Here is a 27473-nt window from a genome sequence, read left to right as displayed (position 1 = left end):
TGGGGTTAGAATGACCCTTTCACAGGGGTCACCTAAGACCACCAGAAAACACAGATATTCACACTATGATTCGTAACAGTAGCAAAATTACAGTTATGAAGTAGCAATGAAATGATTTCATGGTTGGGGTCACCACAGCATGAGGAACTAACTGTGTTACGGGGTGGCAGCGTTAGGAAGGTCGAGAACCACTGGTGTAGACGGTTGTAGCATCACGTACTGTCTGTCCATCTTGCTGTTGGGAAGTAACTCTTGGTTGTAGTTCCAAACGTGGCCATGCTCCGTATTGTACTGCCTCTTCTCTTCTGTTGCTATGGAAGAGTGGTCCAGAGTGTGTAATTTCTTTTCTTCTATGTGTGTGTGTGTGTGTGTGTGTGTGTGTGTGTGTGTGTGTGTGTGTATGTGCCCACGTGCTCTAACAGAGGCCAGAGAAAGAAGTCAGGGGTCCTGGTATGTCAGTCTCCATCTTGAGATGGTGACCCAGGAGGTAGACTGGCAGCCCCAGGAATCCTTTTCTCATCTCCCTCTGCAGCAGTGGGGTCACAGGTGTGTGTGGCCTTGGGCGGCTTCTTACATGGGTGCCGGGGATTTATACCCAGGTTCTCGTCCTTGCTCAGCAAACTGGCTTAACCACTGAGCCATCCCTCCAGCTCCAAGACTTGGCAGTCCATAAAGCAAAGACGTGTGTTTAGCGCATAGCTCTGTAGGCTGGAAAGCTACAGTTGGGTGATCTCGTCTCCCAAAGTCCTCAGCCCGCATCGTACGGGGGCGGAAACACAAAAGATCCACTGGGTGTGTGGAAAAGAGACAAAACCAGGGTGCTCTCGATGGCTGATGTCTAACGATATGCTCTCTTGGTAATTAATCCAGTCCCATGAGAACTGCATTCTCCCTTTCCAAGGCCTAATCCCCTCCTGGAAGGCTCCGCCTCCCAGCAGCACCAGGATGGTGGCTACATTGTAACCTGAGTTTGAGACAAAGCATCTTCAGGTCACAGGGCCCGCCAAATCTTACACAACACCAGGCAAAACCCAGGGCACTGGAACTCGGTTACTCCCCAAACCAAATCCTACCCTGTGTTCGACTGTCCTCACTGCTGGGAGAGTGTTGGTGAGCCCAACACCCCTGGTTTTGTCCTCATGAGCTTGTGGTGGCGTGGAGCCATGGCTTCAGGGCCACTGGAACCTTCACGTCCATAATGAGATGAGCTCTGAAGATCCGCAGGAGGGGGCGTGTGGTGTGGAGGGCCAGGCAGCCAGCCCAGGGGGAGGGGATTGAACTGAGGTCTGAAGGCTGAGCGCGAATGCCCAGGCACGGAGGCAGCAGGCCTTCCCATTTAGTAGTTACTGGTTTTCTTTTCATGGAGGATGCTCTTCAGTGCTCTGCTGAGCTTGGCTGGTGGCAAATGATAATAATTAGCCTTGGAATCTCGATGTAACCAGATGTGCTATTACAGGTTGTGGTGTGCGTGTGTGTGTGTGTGTGTGTGTGTGTGTGTGTGTGTGTGTTAGTTTAAATCTAACTTATGTGTAAATAGTGTGTGTGTGTGGGGGGGTTGAGTGAGAGCTACTGTGCTTTATTGGAAGCACAGCCAGTCCTGTGTGTGTGTTTTAAAATCGCACTCGGGGCCAGTTCTGTCAGTAAAGCCCATCATCCAGTCCGTTGTCACTGCACAGACAGCGCTGTCCGGACTTGCCTTCCCGGGGCAGGTGCTCGTCGCTTTAATTCGCGTGACGTGTGTTTGCTCTTCAGGTTGTTTTTGTTGAAACCGGAAGAGCCAGGTGTGCTTCCAGCTAGAGCATGGAGTGTTAGAAAAATCTCGGAGTCTTGGAGTGGGTTAATACAGAGAGGGGAACACTCCTCAGCCAAGGGCTCCTCACCGTGAGAGCAGTGTAGAGAAGTGTTCGTTAATACACGCCAGCGTGGCGGCTGCCGCTCGCTCTGCAGCTCATCCGCTGGCTCCGTTCAGGAGCGATGAGGGCTGAGGCAGGGATCTCTGAAGTGTGGGAGACAGGTGACAGGAAGCGGAGACCTGCGGGCCGTGCACTGCCTCAATCAATCACGGTGTTACCACCTGCCTGTCTGGCCTGACTAGGTCAAAGGAAGAACAGCCACGCTGTAGCTGTCTTCACTTGTAAGTTCTACACAAGGAAGCCCAGGAGACACTTCTGCCTCTCTCTGCTTGGTTTCACAGTGTTTACAGGTCATGGCAAATTACATCATGACTTAAGGAAGTTTCTAACATGGCACCAAAATGAATCAGTTTTAAAAGAGGTTCATTTTCATTATTTTTGATTGCGCACGTGTGTGTCTGTGTGTGGACAGTACGTGCGTGTGTGTGAGCGCAGGTGCCTGCAGAGAGCAAGCATTAGGTCCCCTGGAGCTGGGATTGCAGGCAGCTGTGAGCCATGGGTGCTGGGAACTGAAATCTGGTCCTTTACAAAAGCGCAGTACATGCTCTTCATGGCTGAGCCAACTCTCCAGCCGCCAAATCAATCAATTTTTAATTATTCAATAGATTATGGAGTGACAAAGATTTGGCAGAATCATAAAGGGGGTCCGTAAATGATCAAAGCTTGGAAATACTAGTTTGGCCAGTGTGTATTTTTCTCCCCCTCTCCTTTAATATTTGGTTTTGTCTGGGTGCTAAACTCTGGTAGCATAGTTACAGTACTACTACATGTAGCTATCATAAAACAGTGGGTGATGAGTGTCGGTGAAGAAGTGGAGAGTTGGGAACCTGTCTGTATAAATCTCTGAAAGGGGAGTAAACTGAGACCGTTCTTTTGAAACAGCCTGGCAGTTTCTTAAAAAGTTAAATGTATTGTTACCAGAGTTACCATATGCCTCAATAAAGTACCCATGCGTATTTGCAGCATGGATAAACCTTGAAAGCATGCTTTGTGAAATAAAGCCAGGTAGAAAAGTATGGCTCATGCTGTTTATTCTCTTCCGTTATGTTTATTTAAAGTTTCGCTTCGGTGGTGCTTCGGATCGTCCACAGACAGTTCAGAATGGAAGTTCAGAAGGAGCAAATCCATGGAGGCAGGAAGGAGATCAGTGATGGCAGAGACTGGGGAGGAGGGGAGGGGCCGAGGAGTGGCCGCTAATGCTGACCGTATTTCTTTTGTGGGGTGTGACGGAAATGTTCTCAGCTCCAACAGTGGGGATGAATATACGAACAGCCACTGGATTAAATGCAATAAAAGGTTAAATCATAAGGGATACGAATTGTATTTTACTGGGAAGTATCTGGCCACAAGAAAGCTTGTGGCTGTTCATGGGAGGCTGTCTCTGAAGCTGCACCTTTGGCTGAAGATATCAGTGTAGGCTGACTCAGACAGAGTCTCCCATGTGTGGAGGGAGATGTCTTCTGTTCTGTGGGAAAAGCCTTGCCTCTCTCAAGCAGGAAGGGATGGGGGTGAGTAAAGTCACATATCTGAATTCTCCAAGCAGAGGGTGGAAAGGACAGGAGGTTGCCAAGGAGGCCTTCAGTGGCTGTTTGTTTTGCCTAGACTGTTTTTTGAGGATGATGGTCAAGGTCTTCTGGGGCTCTCCGTGGAAACAAGATAGCCATTGTCTCCAAATTTTCCCTTCGCTACCTCCCATGTCTCTGCTTGTTCCTAGCCCCCACCCCACCCCGAGCTCTTTCTGGAGAGTATCTCTGCTTATCCTCCTTTCTCATCCTCTCTTGACTCCGCCATCCCAGATGGTTTAGAGCCTCCTTGAGCCGGAACTGGGTCCCAGAGCATGGTCTCAAGGACCCCAGGTCATTAATATTCCGGACTCCCCCGTACCGGGGCCTGGGCTGCTCTTTCTGTGGGGCAGATGTTTCTTTTGTGTAGACACAAGTCAGTACATGAGCTGGGAGCTGGAGCCTCCGGAGAGCTGCACAGTCCAAGGTCTGTCCAGTGCTGCCCTAGGCTATGCGCACACAGAGCCCCTGAGCTGTGTTGACAGCCGCTTATCATACCTCTTGCTGGTAGCCACACCTCCCCGCCTTTGTTTTGACCTGAGATGGTAATGGCACACAGAGAATGTCTAGTGCATGCACAGCCCGACCTGTCATATATTTGATCCTAGAAAAGGCTAACCTCCCCCCTCTTTTTTTTTTCTTTTTTCTTTTTCTTTTTTTTTTTTGGTATACAAGTTTGGAAGCCATTGGGAGAGAGTTGAGAATTCCTCCCGTGGTTTTAAACCTTTGGAAGCAGGCCACTTTATGTGGGCGTTTCTTCCCTTCTTCCCTCAGGTCTCCCCTGCTCTGAAGGGCCTAGAAAGGCTTCTTCTGCCCCTAGTTCCTGGGAACAGTATGGAGTCTGTCTTTCCTCCTTTTAGAGCGGTGGTTCCCAACCTTCCTAATGCTGCGACCCTTTAACACAGTTCCTCATGTTGTGGTGACCCCCCCAACCATAAATTTGTTACTTCGTAACTAATTTTGCTACTGTTATGAATTGTAAAGTAAATATTTCAGGAGATAAGAGTTTTGTCAAAGGGGTCACGTCACGACCCCCACGGGTGGAGAACCACTGTTTTTGGCGAGTCTTAGAGAAACTTCAGGCATCTACTTGGTGGCAGACAGGTTCTGAATAATATCTTTCAGCTGCAGGTGTGTTCTCCGACCCACGTGGCTGTTAAGACTCCCCATGGCCCACAAGGACAGCAAGCAGAGTCTGCTTAAATGATGTGTGCCATTTCCTGCTACATAAACCTGTCTCTCGCACAGCAGCGATGGGGATACCTGTGAGCATTGTGTGTTGGTCAGAGGGTGACATCTGGCCTGGAAGGCGGCAGCCCCTGGCTGTGAGACCCGGCTCTGCAGGGGCCTTCAGTGCCTATCTTGCCTGTCCTCTGGTGCCTCGGCTTTTCATCTCCAAAGGGGAGCAGTCACGGTCCGCAGCCCTGTTGGGCTTTAGGATTCGAGGTGTTATGTATCTGAAGTCTCAGAGAAGCCCGTCAGATGTGGGGTGACATTGAGCGGCAACGCTGTGAATGTGGTTTTGTGTGTTGACGATTCTCAAATTGGCTTAATTCTTTTGAGTTTCCTTTCTTTGTTTTGCTGTTTTTCTTTCTCTTTTTCTATCTTGGTTTTTTTGAGACAGTGTTTCTCTGCATGGCCCTGCCTGTCCTGGAACTCACTCTGTAGACGAGGCTAGCCTCAAACTCACAGAGATGACTTTGCCTCTGCCTCCCGAATGCTGGGGTCCAAGTCGTGCACTGCCATGCCCGGCTTTCTTTTGAATTTTCCATCAGAGGTAAAATAGAGTCTTGTTAACCACAGTCTTTGGTAAGACTGCATTTTACATCACAGAGGTAAGGATTTGACTTAGCACACACCGACCAATGGAGACGGTAGCTGTTGACCAACTCAGAGCACTCTGAGGGCTGCACCTGTATGCTGACTCCTGCAGGGTTTTGTTTCCTTTCTGGTAGGGGATGCAGGCTGTGTGCACTCCTGGGATGCAGGCTGTGTGCACTGCTGGGATGCAGGCTGTGTGCACTCCTGGGATGCAGGCTGTGTGCACTCCTGGGATGCAGGCTGTGTGCACTCCTGGGATGCAGGCTGTGTGCACTCCTGGGATGCAGGCTGTGTGCACTCCTGGGATGCAGGCTGTGTGCACTCCTGGGATGCAGGCTGTGTGCACTCCTGGGATGCAGGCTGTGTGTACTCCTGGGATGCAGGCTGTGTGCCCTGCTGGGATGCAGGCTGTGTGCCCTGCTGGGATGCAGGCTGTGTGCCCTGGGCCAGATGCTGTTCTGTTCTGTGAAGCTCAGAAAGCCCCTTAGGTGTGGTCTCTGTCACTCTGTCCCACTGTAGCTCTGGAGGAAGGACACCAGAGGGACGCGGCCTCAGAGGCCCTGTCCCTGGGAGGCTTATGGCTCTGCATCCACCACCGGGTTCAGTCCCGGCTGAGCAACACCCAACCTGGCTGTCTGTAATCAAATACTTTATGCACGGACGGTATTTTACGTTGAATGCAGGACCCTGGAGTGTCTAACACTGTAAGTACTTGCTCTCTCTGAGCTTGTAGCAGGCCTCGCAGATTAACTGTATACAGATGGCGCCACTTCCTTGCCCAAGTGTGGTGGTTTGAATGAATATTCTTGCACATCTGAATACTTGCCCCCCCTTCCCCCAATTGGTGACACTGTTTGGGTAGGGTTAGGAGGTGTGCAATTGTGGGTGGGCTTTGAGGTTTGAAAAGCCACGCGCTGTTTCCAGTGAGCTCTCTGTGCTTCCTGTTGGTGGTTCCAGATGTGAGCTCCTCTCAGCTCTCAGCTTCCAGATCCAGCCTGCCTGCTGGTGGGCTTCCCCCGAAGTGATGATGATGGACTCTGGAATCGTAAACCCAAATAAACCCTTTGAGAAGTTGCCTTGGCCACGGTGTTTTATCACAGTGATAGGAAAGTAACTAAGACACCTAGTGATGAGGTTGGGCGTTGATAGACGGCTAGAACTGTCCGTTCACAGGGCTCGGGATAAAGGTGGGAAGAAGGTGCCGGGCGGTGGTGGCGCACGCCTTTAATCCCAGCACTCGGGAGGCAGAGCCAGGCGGATCTCTGTGAGCTCGAGGCCAGCCTGGTCTCCAAGGCGAGATCCAGGAAAGGCGCAAAGCTACACAGAGAAACCCTGTCTCGAAAACAAACAAACAAACAAAAAAAACAAAAGGTAGGAAGAAGGCGAGCAGTGTTGAGCAGCACAAAGTCAGAAGTACAGACCGGGTAGAGAAGCTGGGATTGGTGAAGTGACCATGTGATCTACCCAGGTCCCTTAGCTAGTGAGAGCCACAGGCTGGGTCCTTTCCCTGCCAGGGTAGTAGTGGGAGAAGAGGCCATGTGAGATGGTCATCCCGAAGTAGCAGAGGACAGCGGGAACCATTCGTGTTGGTTCCCCGCAGTGTGGGACACACAGGATATCCTGGAGAATGAATAGAAAGCTTTAGTAACCATGGTCAGAACTGGGGAGATGACTCAGCCCACCCATAAAATGCCTGCCAATGTAAGCATGGAGACCCATGGCGGGGCGGGGAGGATGAACGGAGGCAGGTGGATGCCTGCCGTGTGCTGGCCAGCAAGTCTAGCCAATGGGTGAGCGCCAGGTTCAGTTAAGAGACCTCAGAAGATAGGGCGATCAAAGGGACTACCTGGCATTGACCACTGGCCTCCGACACACCCATGTACCTCCTCCTAGCCCCTTCTCAGAATCCCTGGTCACGAGAGCTGGCATTCTCCAAGCCACAGTGCCAGCAAGCAGGGGGGAGTTTTGGGTTGGCCAGCCAGGGGGAGGGGCAGTGCATGGCTGACGGAAGGGGAAAGGGAGGTGAAGGGAGCGAGTCAGACCAGTGGATCTTGAAGGATCCTGCCGGGTGGGTGGGGCCTGCTGCCTTACCCACCGCTACCCTCTCCAACCAGCTCTTCAGCCTCCCCTAGGTTTTTCCTTTTTCTTTGTTCTTCCTTGATCTCCTGTGAAAGTCTGTCCCTTAGTGCCGGGAAGTCACGAGATAATCACAGTGCGGAGGGGAGCAAGAGTGGACCCGGCCGGCTGGCCGTGTGTCTCAGGGAGGGAGGCTGGTGTGGGCTAATGAGTGCAGCGCAGCCCACACAGGTCCCAGGAAGGGGAGCATCCAGACTTATCCTGATCAGCTGACCGCTCCTTGCTGCCGTGAAATCGGAATTGCAGCTGAAGGATGGGCATTGTAGGTGGCTAAGTATGGTGGGAGAGTCAAGCTGGTGGAGAGAATCAGGTGCCGTGCGGTTGACGCAGTGGTCAGGGCACAAGGGGACAGGAAGTGATGTCAGGGAGGCAGGCAGCAACAGATGGGCCCCCATAGGATTTGTTAGCTGTAGATTTCATCCCAAGGGCGGGGGGGGGGGGGGGGCGTCAGCAGGGCCGGGGACAAGGGAGTGGCATTCAGGCCGTGTTCAGAAATCAGTAAGGAACTCGGTGTATCCCACAGTCTTTTTTTTAAAAAAAATTATTTTAAATTTCTATTTTTGGGTTTCTGTATATGGACACATCAGTGCAGTGCCTGTGGAGGCCAGAAGAGGGCGTCAGACCCCCTGGAGCTGGAGTTACAGATGGTTGTGAGTCTCCTGACTTGAGTGCTGGGAACCAAACTTGGTCCTCTGCAAGAGCAATCTCTCCAGGCCCCTCCTCTGTGGTCTTGTATGTAAAGTGTGTAGAAACTACGTATGTGTGAAAGATGTGGGCGAATCCAGAGATGAAAGGTGGACACCCAGAGGTAGCATGGAGGGCCGAGGGGAGTGACAGGGGCAGGTTCAGTGTTTTCGTACTAGGAGGTTGTTTAGGGTTTACATTTGTGGCATAACGCTGAGCACGCTAAAATTCGACGAACGGTGCCCTTCGCATGGTGAGTTGTACGGCCCATGAGTTATCTCAGTAAAATTGCTATTAAAAACTCGCCCCCGAGGTCAGCACTGCCCGCTGTCCTCGGCAGCTGTCTCCGGCGCCGGCGCAGCTGTTTTGGGCTTCCTCTACCCTCTGTGCACCTGAGCACCCTCTTCCCGGGCTCCTGTCACCTCATCGCACAGGCCGCAGCTGCGGAGGGTGTCACTTTCTTGTCACCAGACCCCCAGAGGTCCCTGAGGGCACACCGGCTTCCAACAGTTCAGCAGCTTTGGGTAGCGGCTGGACATGACCCTTGCGTGGTCGCGTGACTTCAGCCTAGTTACTTACCAAGTCCCTGAACCCCTGCTTCTCTTCTCTCCCCTCCCCTCTCCCCCTGCCCTCCTCCAAACTCTTCTCTTTCCTCCCTCCCTTCCCTTTCTCTTCTCATCTGTTTTTATTTCCCAAACATTTAAATGATGCATCGCTATGCAACTATTACTAAGTGCTTTGAGAATAGTAGCCTCTTTATACATTTTAATACATTTAATCATCCAGCTAACTCCACAAGGAACAGCCTGTCCACCGTTCTTGTTTTCATACAAGAGAAGGCACAGAGAGAGAGCAAGAGAGAGGTTCAGTAAGTTGCAGAAAGTCACAGAACTGGGAAAAGTGGAGCCCACTGCCTCTCCCAGGCTGATAAGACGGACGCTGCACTTCTATTTGCAGTGGTGACTTAGAGCTTTAACCATTTACACTGCCTCTGCAGGGCTCAGCAGGGACCCTGAAGAAGTAAGCACTCAGCACCCAAGGCCTCTGCATTTCTGCATTTGCCTACCCCTCCAAACCGCCCCCCCCCCCCCATATTCATTTCTTCTCTGAGTACCACAGGCAAGGACCTGGTGCCTAGAGGAGGTCAGTGTCCTGCTTTGGCTTTGCCTCTGAGCGGGTGCTCCGAGTATTGGCTTCACTGTCAGTGAGCTGGTGTAGTAGTAACCTGGCCAGCTTCCCCTGGGGCCACCGCAAGGATCCGTGGGGGAGCCTGTAGGCAGGTGCCTTGGGAACACTGCGGCCCCTATTCAGCAGGTCAGTTGAGCCCCCAGCCTGGGTCTTTGGGTGGGAAGAGGCTTCTCCGGTGGCAGTTTTTCCATGGAATTCTGGTGGCAGGCAGTAGGTCTGTCATGTGTGGAACTTTCCACTGGACAGGATGGACAGCAAGCAAGAAGTGAGGCTGAGGGCCCAGGTTGCAGGCCTGATGCCGGGGCCACTGGGCCAGTGTGCTGGGCTGCTTGTCCCCGATTCTGTGAGCTTGAACTTGCTGTGTGTGGGGACTGGGGAATGAATGCTTCTTTTAATTCAGCCTAGGATGGCCAGTGACTACAGCTGTAGTCGCTGTTGAGGCTTTCATTTGTTATTGTTACTACTTTTGAAACTTGTGTGTGCATGCCTGTGTGTGTGTGTGTGCGCACGCGTGCGTGCACATACACACACGTGTGTGTACTCCATAGCTCACATGCAGGCCAGAGGACAGTTCTGTAGAGTTGGTTCTTTCTCTCCTCCACCTTGATGTGGGTTCCAGGGATTGAACTTGGGTCACCCACCCACTGAACTAATTCACCGGCCTTGTTCTTTAGGTGGAAATATAACCTGCAATTTGGGCACAATAAGCTACACCACAGGTACAGGGAGCACAGCTGGATGCTTGAAGTAGTTATTCTGTTTGTCTCTGCTGCTGCTCCTTCCCTTCTCCTGCCCCCTCACTGTGGTCCAAGCACTGCCCGGTGTGGTGTGTGTGTTCTGACTGACGGCCATTAACCTCGAGTACACCATGATATTTCTTCTGCCTGAGCATCCGGCTGTGCTTCATGCCTCTCCACAGTTCTGTTTTTTTTTTTGTTGTTGTTGTTGTTGTTTCTGAAATCAAAAACTCATTTGCCTTTTTCTGGCTAGACGTGAACCGTGAGATACATGTTTGCAGAGGCATGCACGCACATGTCCGTGCACCGGCCTGCAGATGTGCTGGTCAGTGCTGTGCACCCCGCCCCTCCTGCACTCAGTATTATCTGTGGAGTTCATTGCACACGTGGTGGTTAGGGGCGGAAGGAAGAGGACTCACGGCTGCACACTGAGCGTTGCTTATGGAGTCTGAATTCTCATTCACTCTTTAGACCTCTGGCACTTTAGTTGGCTGATTTGCGTGTTGGTTCTCTCTAGTCGCTTAGATAAGCATAGTTTTTTAGCTAAACTCACAAATGATTTTAGAAGATGTCTGCTTCTGTCCTTGCTCCCATCTCCACTTTGGGCTGGCTCTCTTTCCTCCATGACCAGCACAGAGGATGCTGGGACAGAGTAGGATGCTGGGCGAGGGGAGGATGTTGCAGGATGGGGGATGCTGAGAGGTGGAGGGTCCCAGGAGGTGGAGGACAGGCCCTTCCATAGTGTGGTAGGTTGTGCTGAGTCTACATGGGTGGGGCAGGCTGGGTGTGAGAGGCCACACCTTTGCAGCCAGTTTCTCCGTGAAAATGTTCAGGAGGGTCATCATCCAGCAGGTTCGAATCCTCGGTGCAGGCAGATCCTTGAGTATCTGTGTTTGGGATGATGGAAATCTTGAGATAAAGTTTTTGTCCTTTAAATTGTCTTGCGTGGATGGATGGAGATCCTTGCTAGTGTTGTATTTTCTTCAAGTCTATATTGTCTTACATAGTGAATCCCAAAGGGTGGTTATCTCTAGAGTAAAATTAGCCTTGGAGGATGTGGGTTACCAGTGTGAAACCGAGGTTGCCTTGGGGACAGTGTCTTGGTACTTATTCTCCCTGCACATGACCTCTTTCTTATAAGTTCAAGCAGTCGACTGTATGCTGTGTTTTTAGTAACTCTTCCATGATGGACAAACCAGCTTCTCCTAAATGGCTGTGGCTTCAATCTTTGATCTCATTGTTAGCATTACCTTTTCTCCCCCGTCCCAACTTGGTATCCTGAAAATGACTCGCCATTCCTCTGCCTCAGCTATCAGTTGCTCATTCTGTAGAAAACAAAAACAAAAACAAAAACAAAAAAACTTTGGTGGCTCTTCCCTGTGCTTCCTGGGCTAGATCTCCAGCCTGTGTCTGGTCACCTCTGCTTGGGGAGGGAGGGACCAATGGATGCAGTCTCCACTTCAGTGGGGAGGGCATGGCAGCCTGGTCGCCAGCCTTCAGTTCACACAGGTGTGACTCAGTAGAAAGCCGGGCTTTTCTAAAAAGCTTTTAGGTGGTTTTCCTGAAGACTAAGCTCTGGGGATGTTTGGAATTTAGGTTTCGGGTGATTTCTTTCCTCTTCCGGTAGAAGTAAAGGTAATCTATCTGTACAGTTCACCTGTCCCTCAGAAGCATTCATCCTTAGACTTGAATGAATCCTCAGAGGTTCCAACCCATTGTTCGCCTGATGTCTGGTCCCGGTGCCTTTCTTCAGCGTAGCGTCAATCAGCACCCTCTCAGGGGGACTGGTCAGACCAGAGCTGCAACTGGTAGCGTGTGAGGATGTTGGCTTAATGCATGCTTGCAGATCTTTGGGTGAGGTGCCAGGAGCCAGGGCGCACCCTGCCACTTAGGTAATGTGGCGTTCAGCCTGGATGGCGAGTCAGGTTAATTTTGTGAGCTAGCCAAGGGCACAGGGGCACTGTCATTAGGGAGGTAGCAAGTGCATAGAACACGAAGGCCATGTGGATCCCATGACCGTACACATCAGTCAAATCCCACCAGACTATATATTGAATGTTGGCAAATTTTATTGTATTCAAGTGATGCTTCAGTAGATAATTTTAGGCAAATAATAAGTTAAAGGGAATCTTCTGGAACATATTCAGATCTTTAAAAGTTGATTGCGATGATAGAAAAGCGATTTTTCTCAGACATATTAAAAGGAATGAAATTAATTAGCCTCACTTAATTTCAGATAGACTGGCTGGGCCTGTTTTTCTGCCCGGTGGGTGTGTCACCCTGTGAATGCGTCACCGCTGGCAGCCGCAGCCAAGTGGACTTTCTCTGCAAAGGGCCAGTCAATGAGGAGCTCGGGCTCCCAGGCTCAGCCTGGCCTTGACACACCCACTCAGCGTGGCTGCTGTGCAGAAGCAGCCCGAGTCAACACGTCAAGGGAAGCATGGCCATGCTCCACTGATGGAGCACTTAAGAGACAAGCTCTCACTGGACTTGGCCTTGGGGGTGTGTTTGCTGAGCTGTGAGGGATGGACGCCATTGGTACTTTTGGGGGAAACTCACCAGAATGAGTATCCTTGAGGGAACACTTGTCGGGTGAGTGGATAGAAGGCGGGGTTGCAGAGAAGTTTGTAGGAGGGTGTGGGGCAGGCATCATGTTCAGCTGAGGGCCTTGGCTCTATGAAAGGATGGGAAAGGCTTGCTCAGAGGGACCTACAGGGGATCAGTGAAGAGGAAGGAGGGATTGAGTACAGCACTTGGTTTCTAGATTCCGGTAGAAACCCAGGCAAGGGATGAAAGTTCAATGGAAAGGAGGGGGCAAGGCTGTGTTGCCTTTCTGCTCCTGTAACAGAATACCTGAGACAACCAGATTCCAAAGAGGAAAGGGGTATTTTGGCTCACAGTTCTGAAGGGTTTGCTCCTTTGCTGGTTGGTTTCTTGCTTTTGGGCCCTCGGTGCCGCAGCCCATCATGTTGTCGTTGAGGAGGCTGTACATCTCTTGTCAACTGGAAAGAGAACCAAATATTCCCTTCATGGGCATGTCCTGAGCGGCTGGCTCACTTTCCTCCCCTTGGGTCCCATCTCCCAAAGGTTCCACCACCCCTCAACAGTGTAGGGTAGGCACCAAGACTTTTAGCGTAGAGACCTTTGGGGAACACTTACCCAAGCCATGCAAATGATGAGGGGTGCCTGGTAGATACAGGCGACGGAATGCAGAGATGGACCCTTGAGAGTGAGGAATGGAGAAGCAGGAAGATGGTTTCAAGATTTTAGCCTCGAGTTCTTTGTCAATTTCAAGGTCGTTAACCTAACTAGGGAAGGTAGAGAGGTACTCTGGATGAGGAGAGAGAGTTCAAGTGTATGTGTGTTTGAGCTTTAGCGTGAGAGGCAGAAGGCTATCTACACATGTGGGTCACGCTTGCTTTGATTGTGTGCACACAGCCACTGTAAGAAGTAGACATTTAGGGGCTGGAGAGATGTCAGCATCTGAGAGTCCTTAGTGCTTCCAGTGGACCCAGGTTCGATCCCCAGCATCCACATGGTGGCTAACAACCATCTGTAACTCTAGTCTCAGGGAACCTGACACTCTCTTCTAATTCTGCAGGTACCAGGCACGCATGTGGTGCCTATACATACATGCAGGCAAAACACCCATACATACAAAATAAAAAATAATATAAATATAAAAAATAGAGGTCATCTATGTCTATAAGTAATACACATGAATGCTGGACTACCAAGCACATTATGCTATTTAAGAAATAAGCATTTCCAAAAGACAATATAGTTTTTAAAAAATATTTTTAAAACCAGAAAGCATGTCTGTTAGTTACTTTCCTTTATTTTAGATTTATTTTAATTATGTGTATATGTTGGGGGTTATATGCCCATGACACATGTATGCAAATACCCACAGATGTCTGAGGTGTCAGATACCCCTGGAGCCGGGGTTACAGGCAGTTGTGAGCCACCTGATGTGGATGCTGGGAATCAAACTCAGAGCCCCAGGAAGAGCAGTACATGCTCTTAACCACTGAGCCATCTCTCCAGCCCCATTAGTTCCTTCTCTATTGCTGTACTAAAACACTGTGGCAAGGAAGGGTTTGTTTGGCATCTGGGTCCAGAGGGTTAGAGTCCACCGTGGCAGAGAGGCAGCAGGCATGACCGCTGGAGCAGGAAGCTGGGAGCTCACATTTTGAATTACAAGCAGAGATCAGAGATCAGAGAAGGTGAACTAGAAATGGCATGTGTCCTTTACACTCTGAAAACCTTCCTCTGACAAGGCCACCCCCCAAAACCTTCCAAACAGTACCACCAACTGTGAACCAAGCATTCAGATGCCCAAAACTCTGGGGGGATGTTTATCATTCAAACCATCACAGAAATGTATATATATATAAGATTGGGTTTCTTAATTGAGACTAGAGAATCTTAGTTCAGTTAATTCTTGATAGCTTTGATCATCATTGATTAACAATACTAATTTTGGTTTATGTGTTTATATTTTATTTACATGTGTATACATGTATGTGTTTGTATGTGGGTGGGTATGTGCATACCATGGAAATCAGAAGTTAACTTGTTATATGATCAGTTCTCCCCTGTCACTATTTGGGTCCCGGGGATTGAACTCATGTCATAAGGCTTGATGACAAATGTCTTTATCCACTGAGCAGCCTTGCTGGCCCAATTTTGATATTTTTTAATAGCTTGCTTTATATCAACTTTGATATGTAGCCACAACTATAAGAATCTCTTTAGGACTTAGTGTGACAAAAACTAGTTGCATTATAAGTAAGTAATAAACACTATAATGGGCCGGAAGGAAGCCAGGGAGTTTGGAGTTTAAGCCTCTTCTTTCTCAGTGTGGGAAAGCTCTTTGGGCCCCACGATCCCAAGCCCATGAGAACCTTACGCACACAGTGATGGCACCAGAGCTGGGTCACATTAGTAAAGCTGAGATTCTTCTTGATGTTTTTGGGTCATGAAATAAAAGTAATATTCTTGTGTTCTCTTAATCTGCTATGTGGAAAACCCGGTTCCTCCCCTACAGAGCAGGAACTAGAGTTTAAGGTCGCTGGTTGATAAGGGCCTGTGTCCCTCTCCCCACGCCACCCCATCCCATGTCACCCCCTATTCTGCACACCACCCCCAAGAAGAGGCTACGTGAACTGAGGTTGAAACATGCTGTAAAGTTTAGTACCTGGTGGGGAGGCCTGTATGGGCACAGATCAGCAGGTGGACCAGCCAGAGGAGGGAGGGGTTGCCATAGAGACAGAGACCGTGAAAACATGGGGACAGACAGCAGAGAAGATGAGTTGTTTTGATGATGAAGGGTATAGATTATCCATGGCATTTGGAGTTTATTAAGGTACACAGTATTTTGGGGAACACAATACCACATTTCCTCTCTTTTTGTCTAAAATTAAAGAAAGCTTATAACTAATACAAGAAAAACTATCCAATAAGTATATACAATATATACAGCCAAAAATTGCATTAATGATGTCTAGTCCATTAACATTTGACAGATTCAGATAAAAACTCCATTGTGTATATTAACAATGTCTTTGGAAATGGTCTTTTTTTTTTTTTTTTTTTGGTGATTATCTTTAAGGTGTGACTTTAGCCAGCACAAGGCTGGGGACGGGACCTAAACGGGAGCTGCCGGCTGGTTATTCTTGAGAATGTAGTGTTCACAGAGGACTGCTGTGTTCGCTTGTTCTGAGGTTGCTCGTTTTTGAAGGGGACACTGCAGGAGCCTTTGAAGAGGAAAGATGGAAATGCTGGGATGGGTGCGGTGCCCGTCCCCGCAGGCTCTGGAGGAAGGGGAAGGGGGTGGCGTTGACCCTTAGGAGTCCAGAGGGAGAAGATGAAAAGTACACACGCTTTTGGATGAGACTAAGACATGAAATTAAAACATTCCTTTAAGAGAAGCTTCTAAATCACACGGGGCATGGGAGCGTCACACCACTATATCACTGAAGGGACGCTCATGGATAAGTGGGGGGTGTATCTTCCGAATGGGTTGGCGTTCAGCCGTAGGGTGGGTGGAATCCTTGCCCCTCCAGACCACACCCAGTGCTCGGTGTGCCTCTGCAGCAAGCTGTGGACACAGCGAAGCCTCTTTTTGTGGTGTCTGTGTGCTCGTAGGAATTGCAAAGTGTTTTTTTTTTATACGATGCCAATCACAAGCTTCCGAATTGGGGGATACCTTCTGGGCATGGTCTTCATACAGGCTGTTAAGGTTTTCACGCAGCCTCCCACCCCCAATTAACTTTATTCTAGAGGGGACCACCTAAGCGTTGGACGCTGTCTGTATCTTGGCAGCAACTTCGTTCACACACTTAGAAAGTTGAAAATAAATCATGTCTTTTTTTTTTCCCTCTCCAGTTTAACGAGATGTACAGAGTATCTGTCGTGTGTTCTGTGATGTATTAAGCTCTTTATAAATGTTGGCGTCTAGTTTTCATTATAGTTATGTGGTAGGGAGTGTTAGTTCCTTACAAATGAGGTATTGGAGTCGCTCGCCTCTCCGGGGACACGTCAGTAAGAAGGGAGGTGGGATCAGACCCCTGGCCTGCCCTCCCTCTCCGCTCTTCACATTTCATTGTGTGTTTAACTGGATTTGGGTAAATGGCATGTGTTTAACTTAATTTCACTTAATTATACATCTCTCATAAGTTCCTCCAAGACAGGATCGGTCAGTGGGATCACACTTGAGGGACGCAGAAGAGCGGCTTGCGGCCAGCTCCAAAGCGGTTGGAGCGGCTCACTCGCGTCTGAGCCCCCTCCTCTGTGGGGCTTCGTCATAGTTTAAATTAGCCGTTCGTGAATGTCTAATTGTGTTCTAGACAATAGGATAAATGAACAATAGGCCGTGGTGTGCTGGGGTAATACAGCCCTGTGGCTCGGCTATTTCGGACACAGCTATTCAGCACACCACCGCCTTACAGGAAGGTGTGTGTCAGCCGTGATAGGTCCTGTCCTCGGCGATGCCTGCACCTGATAATCCTGCCTCTCGGCACTTCTGATGGCTGGAGCTCAGACTGCTCACGCTCTTTGAGAAGCCTCCAGGCCAAGTTCGCTGTTCTGTATCTTTCAGTTGTCGACTTCTGGTCGTCGCAGCCTGTGCTCTAGAATGTCCACGACGGACAGCCCAACCCTCTCTGTGCCCCCAGCACTTCCTGAGGTTGCAGTTCTGCTTCCGGGGGTCCTGTTTCCTCCCTGGTGTTTGGAAATTCAAGTAGGCCCCACTTCTGACCTTCCAGGGGTTGCTGTCTACCCAGGAGCCACGGTCCATGGTTTCTTGCTGTAAACCTTCATTAGAGAGGATCTCACGTATTCCATCTGGCTTCAGACTTATTCCATAGCCAAGGCTGGCATTGAACGTCTACCTTCCTGCTTCCCACCTGTTGAGTGCTGGGCTTGACAGGTGGGCTTCACCTTTCTGGTTTTATGTGGGGCTAGAGATTGAGGCCAGGCCTCTGAGTGTGTTAGACAAACACTCGGGTGTCTGAGCCACGCTCCCAGCCCTTCGGGGCGAGTTGGATGGTCAGACTCTTTCTGTTCATACAAACTAATGTGAGCCAGTCTGTCAGCGTCGTGCTTGAGTTTTGAGTGGCAGTCTTTCCCGGCAGTCCCACTGGCCTATGGACCATCTTATTTTGCTCAGAGATGACGAGTGTGAAGTCAGACAGCTGGCTTTGTCTTCGCTGCTTGGGCTCTCATGTCGGAGACTCAGTGACTGCGAGGCTGAGGAGACATTTGCTTCTTCACAGTTCCCAAGGCTGGAAGCCTGGGAGGAAGGCTTCGCTCCTTGGCTCGTTGACGGTCATCTTCTCCCTTCGTTCTTGGCTCATCTCTGTGTAGCTGGGTCTTGATCTTTTCTCCTTGCAAGGACACCAATCACAGGCTGAAAGCATGCCAGCAACATCATTCCACTTCCTTGGAGACTCTGAAATATATTCTGAGGTCCTGGGAGTCAAGTTGTCAATATAGAGTTTTGGTTAGACACCATTCAGTCTCAACAAGGCTTAGAGGTAACATAACAGTCCTGAACCTTTATGACTTCTGAAGTGAAGCGAAGGCAGGCTGGCTCCCCGTGGCCTCTCCCCCATGTGTGACTGTCGGGAGTCTTAATTTCTTCACCTGTAAAGCCAAGGCAGGGTAGCTAGGAGACCGTCTTCCAGTCTTATCCGTTGTCACTGTTTCCTGCATACACATAGATTGATTGCTAGACACCAGACACTTGGTGCCCCAGTGCTGGGGTGGCCTTTGACCCCCAGGTGGGGCATGTGTCTCAGTACCTGCTGGTGTTTTTAACCTCCACTGCCTGCCTAACGTACATGCCAGACACCACCCAAGGATGTCGGAGTGAGTGGGGTTTGCACCAGTGTCCCAGCGTTCCTGCCGAGACACAGCCTCTCTGATACAGACGTCTGCGCAGGAACGCAGATGGCTTCAGCGTCTTCCCTGTCTGTATTCCGTGGCTCCTCCTAAGTTTCAGAGCCCCTGTCTCTTTCTGGGTGTCTTGTCAGGAGGAGAGCGGTGTGAGTTTGTGGGGCTGAGAGTAGAGTTCAGTGTCAGATGTTAAGACTTGAGTGTTGCCAAATGAGGGACTTCGTGTGTTCTTTTTCCCACTTAAGAGAAATACCGACCCATGTGACACAGTTTTCAAAAAGGCTGACTGAGATGAACGCATGTCTGTCTGCACACGTGTGTCCATCCACATGTGTCTGTGTTGGGCTCAGGGATGCCTTCCACCTGCTTTGATCAGTTAAATTGAATGTATGTCCTTCATGTAGGGATGGAAATTGTATAAATATTGTCTCTTTTCATCTTCTATAAATAATTGTCTTTTGAAATACTAAGGTGACTTCTTTTTTTTTTTTTTTTTTTTTTTGGTTTTTTTCGAGACAGGGTTTCTCTGTGTAGCTTTGCGCCTTTCCTGGAGCTCACTTGGTAGCCCAGGCTGGCCTCGAACTCACAGAGATCCGCCTGCCTCTGCCTCCCAAGTGCTGGGATTAAAGGCGTGCGCCACCACACCCGGCTAAGGTGACTTCTTATTAAGCTCAAAAAGGTTGGTTGCTTTGGAGTAAGGTTTTTTTTTTTTTTTTTTTTTTTTTTTTTTTTTTTTTTTTTTTTTTTTTTCTCCATAAAATCATGATAAGAAGTTGACCTGGGAGTTCTGTGTGTAGGAATAAAGATTCCCAAGGCTGTTTGGCCTACTCATTTTAGCTGCTTTGTAAAAACTTTAAGATGAGACGCTACTTGCAGTGGTATTTGGACCTGGAAAAACTCCCTGGTCCTGGGGCTGGTACCCTGTTCCTATTCTGTATTCCATATGCATCAGAATATTCTCTACTCCCCACAAAATTCTCAGGTACAAAGGGCAGAAACTCAACACAGACCAGCTTAAGCTAGACAGGGAACCTGTTTCAGTTCTAGTGGAGGAGTCTTGGGATGGAAACGTCTCTGGTAGAGTCAGATCCGGGCAATGCAGGCCACCGTCAGCATTTTCTCTTGCTCTTCTCAAATGGATTTATTCTCAGAAAACAGACCAAAGACGTGTCTGCCCCGCTGCCAGGGTCGTGTCCTGTGACTTATCACTGGTCTTTGTTTTCCTGTATCTGCATATCACATATCAAGGGAGATAATGATTGGCTCCGCTTAAGTCACTTGCATGTCCCCGACTCTATCACTGGGGCATTGTTGCCGAACTGGCCATGTCTCAACCACAATGGCAGGCATCTTGATTGGCAAGCCAACCGGGAGAGGGATGTGGTCCCTGGAGAGAGAGAGCGTTGCTTAGCAGACAGGTAGCAGCAGCACACGGCTGGCACAGACACTAACATGTCCCATCAGCAGGGCTCGGTGTTTATTCCCCTTAGTATACAGGGAATGGGAAGCACCTGTCAGAAAGTCACGCTGTCCCCCCGCATCCCATGTCTAACCTGTTTGAGATGAGAAGAGGTCACTGGAAAGGTGCCTGTCCCGTGGAACACACAGAGAATCGATCCCATACTGAGAGCGCAGTGGCGGCCTATTTGATGGCTGTTAAGGGGGATTGAAATGTGGGCAGTGTTTGGGCTCCCGCAGCACCGTGACCGTAACAGGCTCTCCACGTCTTATTCTTACAGGGCTGGATGACTGCCTGCAGCCGTACGTTCACAAGTTTGAGCGGGAGAAGATAGACGGGGAACAGCTGCTGAAGATCTCCCACCAGGACCTGGAGGAACTGGGGGTCACCCGGATTGGACACCAGGAGCTTGTGCTGGAGGCTGTGGACCTCCTCTGTGCACTGGTTAGTCTGGGAGAGAAGGTGCCCTGTTCTGTGGTTCAGCCCGTCCTCACGCTCTGAACAGGTCGAAAGGAAGCCTCAGCAGAAAATAAGAGGAAACAACGAGGTGTCTTCTAGAGGGAAGGCTGGCAGATAAAAAGCGATGAGCTCAGTCCGGCTCACCTTTTTATACGTGTGTGTGTGTGTGTGTGTGTGTGTGTGTGTACAGATAGGTTAAGTGCATGTGTGTGTGTGCGCGCGCGCGCGCTCGTGTATGTATGTGTGTGTGTGTGTGTGTGCACGCGCGCCTCTGCCTGTGTGCAGAGGCTGAAGGACATCTCTGAGTGTCATCCATGGAAACGCTGTCCACTTGGGAGACTTTCACTGACCTGGAGCTCACCACTTAGATTATCTGGCCAGTGAGCCCCAGGGATCCTCTGTCTCCCCCTCCCCATCCCTGGAACTGCAGTGTGTGACATGATGCCTGTGTACATTTACCTGTATACTCAGGCCCTCATGCTTATGAGGCAAGTATTTCACTAACTGACGAAGTGGGCTTCCCAGGCTCATTCTTTTCTCCCCTAATGAATGAATGAATGAATGAATGAATGAATGAAAAAATTAGCATACAAGGTATTCGATAACATGATGTTTTTAAACAAAGTGTATTTTAGTAAATTCTCCTCCCCTCTCTTTTACCCACCTCTTATCTCTCGTCCCCTTTGAATCTCCTCGCATCTTTTCCTCTTTGGTGGCCCATATATCCTTGCGTTCATCCGCATCCTTTCCTCACACCCACACATCGCACCCGTCTGTTAAAGTTTTATTAGAACTCAGTTATTGATGTATTTATTATCGGAGGCTGCTTTTGTGCCTCAAGGACAGGATGGAGTCTCTGTAACAGAGACCACATGTCCCTCCAAAGCCAGAAATGTTTACTGTCTCATCATGTACAGAAAAGAGTTTTCTATTACAAAAAAAAAAGGGTCTGTATTAGCCTTATGTTCAAATCGTTTATAAAGCACAGAATGATGGAGACAGCTGTGAATGAAGATGCCATGTTCTAAGTCGAAATGAGAAATGCTAAATGTTCATGTCTGTTTTTGTTACTATAAAAAGCACCAGGTTTCACAAATACTCACTCTGTTTAAAAAGCTGATGTTTGTGTTTGGAATAATCAACCAAAAAAATGGCAGCTAGATGGACAGGCATGTGAACTTTGTTCTAGATGGCAGGTGTTTGAACTTTGCCCAAGTCCCGGTAATTTCATTATACCTGGGTCTCCTAAGTGATTTATTCAGATGTGGTCTAAAACACCTGTAAGAGCATCTGTTTACAGATGGGCAGGTGTGGGTGGGACTCAGGTCTCTCTCATGCTTAGGAAGGTGTTCACTTATCGGTCAGGGTTGGATACCCTTCCCAGCATTCAGGCTGGGTTAATAATACTCTGAGCCTGAGCCAAGGGGATATACAATTACATCACCCAGGATGGTGGGAACGACTGTGTGTGGTGACGTTGCCATCACTGGTCTGCATTCCGTCGATTATATAACGCTCGCCACACTGTGCGTATTCTTTTTCTTTAAATGGACAGAACCTTGTCTTCTCTGCGATGCACCGCTCTTGTTTAGGAAAGTAATGGGGAAATTATTTGTGGTTGATAAATGAGCTGCCACAAGGGAGACGCTGTGGCCAAGTGGTCTGAGTGCTGGCCTGGGAGGCAGGATTTTTGTATCCTAATCCTGGCTCTGCTCCAGGCTACTCCTTCTGTGACCCCTGGGGGAATGTGGTGTCTGTTCCTCCCATCTGTACAGTAACTGTCACCTTAGATGTGGCTGCGGACTCATCTGGGTTCATCATGTGGGTGTTCTGCATTGCTGAGGATGTGCCCAGGCATCCTGTTTATTATTAAAACTGTCTGCTCTTGAGCGCCAAACAGGCTTGAGTTTACTTCTGTTACACTTTCTGGGAAGCACAGCGCTGCGCTCTTTTCTGTCAGGATGTCCTGCGCTCTTGTGCTGGCTCTTTGACTTCGCCGTGTTATCTTTGAGGACGAGCAAATCGCCGTGAAACCCAGGGTATGAAGGCGAGGAGGACAGGTCCGTGGCAGGCATTCGCATTGTGAATGGCAGGGAGAGGAGAAGTAGCCGTTGCCCCGGGATGGACTCAGCTCTTACCCCTTCACTGCCTCTTAAAACACTGCACCAAAATGAACAAAGCTGGACCAGTGCCAGAACCTGAAGCTGTGTTTTATCTCCTACAATTTCCTGCTGATTTCCTCTGTAGACCGGGCTCTGACCTCAGTCTCACTGGGGACCTCTACTCTCTTAGAGCAAGCACTGTACCCTGACTGCGTTGCAGGGGCGCTGAGGGGTGACCGCCACCGGTGTCTGCAAGTGAAAGTGTTTTGTTTTTGTTTTTCCCTAGGTAGGAGAGAGTCTAATATAGTTTTATTGAATATCTCTACATATAATCTTCTATAAAATACTATTATAACACAGCATAATTATAGTTTATTTAATCTGATGCCTTGATGGTCTTTGGATGGCTACATGAGTGAGAATGTTTTGCTTTGAATAATTCATTTGCTGGGCAATTAACGTGGAGCTGTGGTTGGCCCTGGTGCTGTAAAGAGGTTTCTAGGCAAACTTGCTGTAGTGGATGTTGATTTTTTTTTTTTTTTAAATGGGCAGGAAGTGAACAGAAGTTGGGTTAAGAAAGGACGGCCAGGGTGTGTGTGTGTGTGTGTGTGTGTGTGTGTGTGTGTGTGTGTGTGTGTGTTCCACTGGGCTCACTGGAAGGTTTTGGAGCTATGATAAGGACAGATAGAATGGGGAGGGACCTAACTCAGAGAGAAGAATTCTCCAAACTGGTGTATCGTAGCTAGATGGTGAGGAGGGGATACCATCCCCAGTTCAAGGCCCGCCCCCTTGCTGTGGTAGGGGATGCCTGCACACTCTCTACCTATCCTGTTCTCCTGAGGGAGCTACTGCCACAGTTGGCTGCTTTACGCGAGGACTGACGAAAATAAGTCAACGTGGACTCTCCGTTGTGCTTTCTCTGTCCAAAGTCCTCAGGAGTTGCTAGTCGCAGTGGCTACCAGATGGGACCACAGAACTGCAGACAGTTTGGTCGGACAGCATTGACCGGAAACATGCAATAAGAAACATCAGGGAGACCCACACTCCCTGCAAAATCGGTGAAGCTCTGGTTTCCTGAGGATGGAGATGGAAGGAATGTGTTTTTAAGGTTAAAGGAGGATGAGGTGTGAACAGGGTTGGAGTCAGTACCAGGGTTCAGTGATGCCACCCCAAGCTTGTGGTTCAGGGACATCGCTGTATGAATCAGCATGGCATGCCTGCATGAGGTCCCCCTCAGGCCGTTCATTGGTGACCGTTTACCCACGTGGCACATCCTTCAAAACAGTTTTCTCTCTCTGTTGGAGAGATGCTATGCAGCAGGGGAGTCTTGGCTGGTAGTTTTTATTCAACTTGATCTTGCCGAGGGCTGATAAGGTACAGAAAGCTATCCGTGACGTATTTCTGGGGTTGCCATTTAATGGATGTAGGCAGTAAGATTGCTTTGATCCGGCGTCACTTGGTTAGACATGTTAGAGCATGACCAGTCTGAAGAACTGGGGAGAAGAGGAGGCAAAGCGGTGTGTGGTACCTTTAAAGTATGTGTAAGTGTAAGGCCTTAGAAGTGTAAGAATCTGACCTCTTTGCTTTCTAGAAGGTCAGAAACCTCCCAGCTTCTCACCGAAACCAGGCAACAGTTGCTGATGGCCGGCTCCTAAGAAGGTCACTTAAAGCAGAAGGAGCTGTAGAGGGTTTTTTTTTCTTCAGAGATGTGTTTCATTTATGACTTAGTTTATTCACTGCACCTCCTCACTCTGACACCAGGCTGCACCCTAGGTCCGATATGGATCTTCTTGATGTCTGTGTAAGAACAGTTCTGAAGGAGACAGAAGACTCATGAAAATAATCAGACCTAGACTGAGAAAGTCAGCCGGGCAGTGGTGGCGCACGCCTTTAATCCCAGCACTCGGGAGGCAGAGCCAGGCGGATCTCTGAGTTCGAGGCCAGCCTGGTCTACAGAGTGAGTTCCAGGACAGGCACCCAAAGTACATAGAGAAACCCTGTCTCGAAACAAACAAACAAACAAACAAACACACAAACAAACAAAAAGGTAGACTGAGAAAGTCTTCATTTTCCCTTTGGTTTTGGGGCCCTGAAGTTGGCCATCCTTTCCCGATTATGTCTCTACAGTAGGGTTCTTTCTAGCTAATAGAATTCATGTCTTGCTCTCTCTTGGCTGTGGAATATGATAAAGGAGAGGGCTTCTCCCCATCTCTGCCTCTTTTTGAAACGATGCTCAAGTGTCCATGCATCTCTGCGTCTTTCTGGTTTTATGATTTTTTTGTGGGGCGGGGAGGGGGTGGGAGAGGGGGGTGGGAGAAACCAATTAGAACCAGCCCAGCGGAAAATGGAGAGCTGCAGTCATAAGATGCACCCGTCTCCCTTTCATTTTTTATTTTTATATTTTATTTTACCTTTATTTTTCAAGTTTGTCAAGAGAAGAGAGTTTAAAGTCTTTTGCAACAGTGAGATGTATTTTAATCTTCCTTGGGTTCCAGAAGTAAGTGTCATACAGGAGCGAACATTCCAAGTCATTTGTGGTGAGGTTGGCTGTGGAACACCGGCCTCCTCTGCTTTTAGTGAACGCTCTTGATGGAAGTTGGCAGGCCGGGCAGTTGACAGAATGAGGGAGCCTTCCCTGGCATCCCAGACACAAGCCTTCCCTTCAAAACAAGCTGTGTCTTGTAGGCTCTTTACCCGTCCATTTGTGAGGCTTTGAAATAAAAAGCCATGATGGAAACCTATCCTTATTTCCTTTTCTCCACTGGATGAGGATATTCTATTTTAGACTTTAAGAAAAAAGCCAGTGATAGGTTAAAAAAAAAAAAAGTAAATGAATGTAAGATTCAGATAAAATATTGATGTTAATACAGGAAACATTTTGAAATTTGTATTCTTTCAAAGATTGGATAAAAGCTTTTAAAACTTGGCTTAATTCCTTCTAAAATTTCCAAGACACAAAAAGGTTTCATTAAAAAAAAATTACTTGTGTGTCTCTGTGGGGGTAAGTGCACATGTGTCCAGAGGTGTCCGATCTCCTGGAGCTGGAGTTACAGATGGTTGTGAGCCACTTGGCATGGGGGCCAGGAACCAAACACAGGTCCTCCCTAAGAGCACTGAATATTCTTAACTGCTGAGCCAGCTCTCTGCTCCCCTCTAAGTTTTTAAAATTAATTCTTTTAAAAGAATTATTTTCATTCTGTGTATATGGGGGTATTGTCTGCCTGTGTGCCCAGTTTCCACAGAGGACAGAAGAGGGCCTTTGATCCCCTGGAAATGGAGTCACAGGTGGTTGTGAGCTGCCACGTGGGTGTGGGGACTGTAACATGGGTCCTCTGAAGAGCAGCCACTGACCTTCACCACCAAGTCGCTTCTCCAGCTCCTAAAACTATTTTTTAAAAAAAAGGTAGGAGCAGTGCAGATTTAAACTGCCAGAAAAGTCTATCTAAGGTAATTTTCACAAAAGCCAAACCCTTTTGTGGTTATCAACTCATTTCTTACTGAAAAAGGAAGTTATTGGAAACCTCTAAATATGTGTGTGCTTAGATTTATAGATTGTCCATAATTATCCTCTTTGTCCCCAAGAACAAGGTGGCTCAAGCCAGTTCAGAGATGTTTTGACACTTTAGAGGTGATAGATCATGTGAACGTAAACCGTTCATGAATTAAGCATCTTAGTTTGTATTAGGTCTGGGGTTACCAGCTGGGTTTTCCTCTTTTTTTTGAGACGTGTCATATAGTCCAGCTTGGCTTCAAACTGTCCATACTCCCACCTCAGCTTCCTGATTTCTGGATTAAATGTGTGCACTAGCACACCCAGTCTTGTTTATCTTACTCTTGTCTATTGTTCGAATCTTAGACGGTCTTGTAATAAAAAAAACCAGAGCCAGATGTCAGGGCGAAAGCTGAAAGATCAGAGAAGCAGAGCAGCCAGCCACTAGTTCTTACCTCTATGAAATCCTCAGCCTCAAGAGAGTGAGTTCCTGTTTCCTCACGCCTTATCTACCTTTCTCTGCCCTGCCATGTTACTTCCTGGGATTAAAGGCGTGTGTGCTTCCCAAGCAAAGGCATGAGATCTCAAGTGCTGGGATTAAAGGTGTGTGCCAGCACTGCCTGTCTAATCTAGTGGCTGGCTCTGTCCTCTGATCCTCAGGCAAGTTTATTAGGGTACACACTTTATCACCACACTTGTCTGTTGTCCATCCTGTGCTGATCGCACCTCTTGGCTCTCTGTGGGGCAGGGTGTAGGGAAGTGGAAGCACTCAGCACTCTGAGCCGCAGGTTGGGCCTGTGTGCTGCCTCTTGATTGGAACCTCAGCCTTGTCTTTGGTCACCTGTGTAGTCTGGTGATGCACCGTTCTTGGGCCTCATTTTCTTCAGCTTTAAAGTAGTAATAATGCAGGTCGAGTGTCTGTAATCTGACCGATGGAGATCTGCGAGATGTTTAGAGTTGTCGACGTGAGCTCTAAAGGTCATAGTCAAGACATGAACACTGAAAATACCATGTGCGATTGCCTTCAGGCTGTGGTATAGGAATTAAAAATTAATTATTTTATGTTTATAATCGAGTCCCATCCACAAGATACGTCACGTACATGCAGATATTCCAAAATTTCAAACCACCCAAAATCTAAACCATGGCTGGTCCCAAGCATATAAGATAAGGGACGCTCAATGTGCTGGTTAGTTTTGTGTCAACCTGACACCAGCTAGAGTCATCTGGGAAAAGGGAGCCTCAGCTGGGAAAATATCCCTACCAGATTGACCTGTGGGCCGTTTCCTTGGTTGATGATTGACGTGGGCGGACCTAGCGTACTGTGGGCAGTACCACCCCTGGACTTGTCGTCCTGGGTTCTATAAGAAAGCAGGCTGAGTGAGCCATCAGGAGCAATCCAGTAAGCAGCACTCCTCCATGGCCTCTGGATCGGTTCCTGCCTCCAGAATCCTACCTGAAATTCCTGTCTTGACCTCCCTGGATGATGGACTGTAAGCTTAAGATGAAATAAATGCTTTCT

General features: G+C 48.8%; 1 protein-coding gene across 2 annotated transcripts in view; it reads left to right on the top strand.

Moving 5' to 3' along the window:
• Positions 1 to 27473, top strand: part of Cnksr3 (CNKSR family member 3) — a 97430-nt gene that overhangs the window by 34477 nt on the left and 35480 nt on the right. For both annotated transcript variants that reach the window (XM_076552836.1, XM_006978078.4), the window contains exon 2: positions 20181 to 20344. In XM_076552836.1, coding sequence (XP_076408951.1) covers positions 20181 to 20344 — 164 coding nt within the window. The remainder of the gene's footprint in view (positions 1 to 20180; positions 20345 to 27473) is intronic.

The sequence above is a fragment of the Peromyscus maniculatus genome, chromosome 16 (genome assembly GCF_049852395.1).
Source record: "Peromyscus maniculatus bairdii isolate BWxNUB_F1_BW_parent chromosome 16, HU_Pman_BW_mat_3.1, whole genome shotgun sequence".
NCBI lineage: Eukaryota > Metazoa > Chordata > Mammalia > Rodentia > Cricetidae > Peromyscus > Peromyscus maniculatus.
The sequence above is the reverse complement of the archived record's forward strand: the minus strand, read 5'-3'. Positions and strand labels throughout refer to the sequence as shown.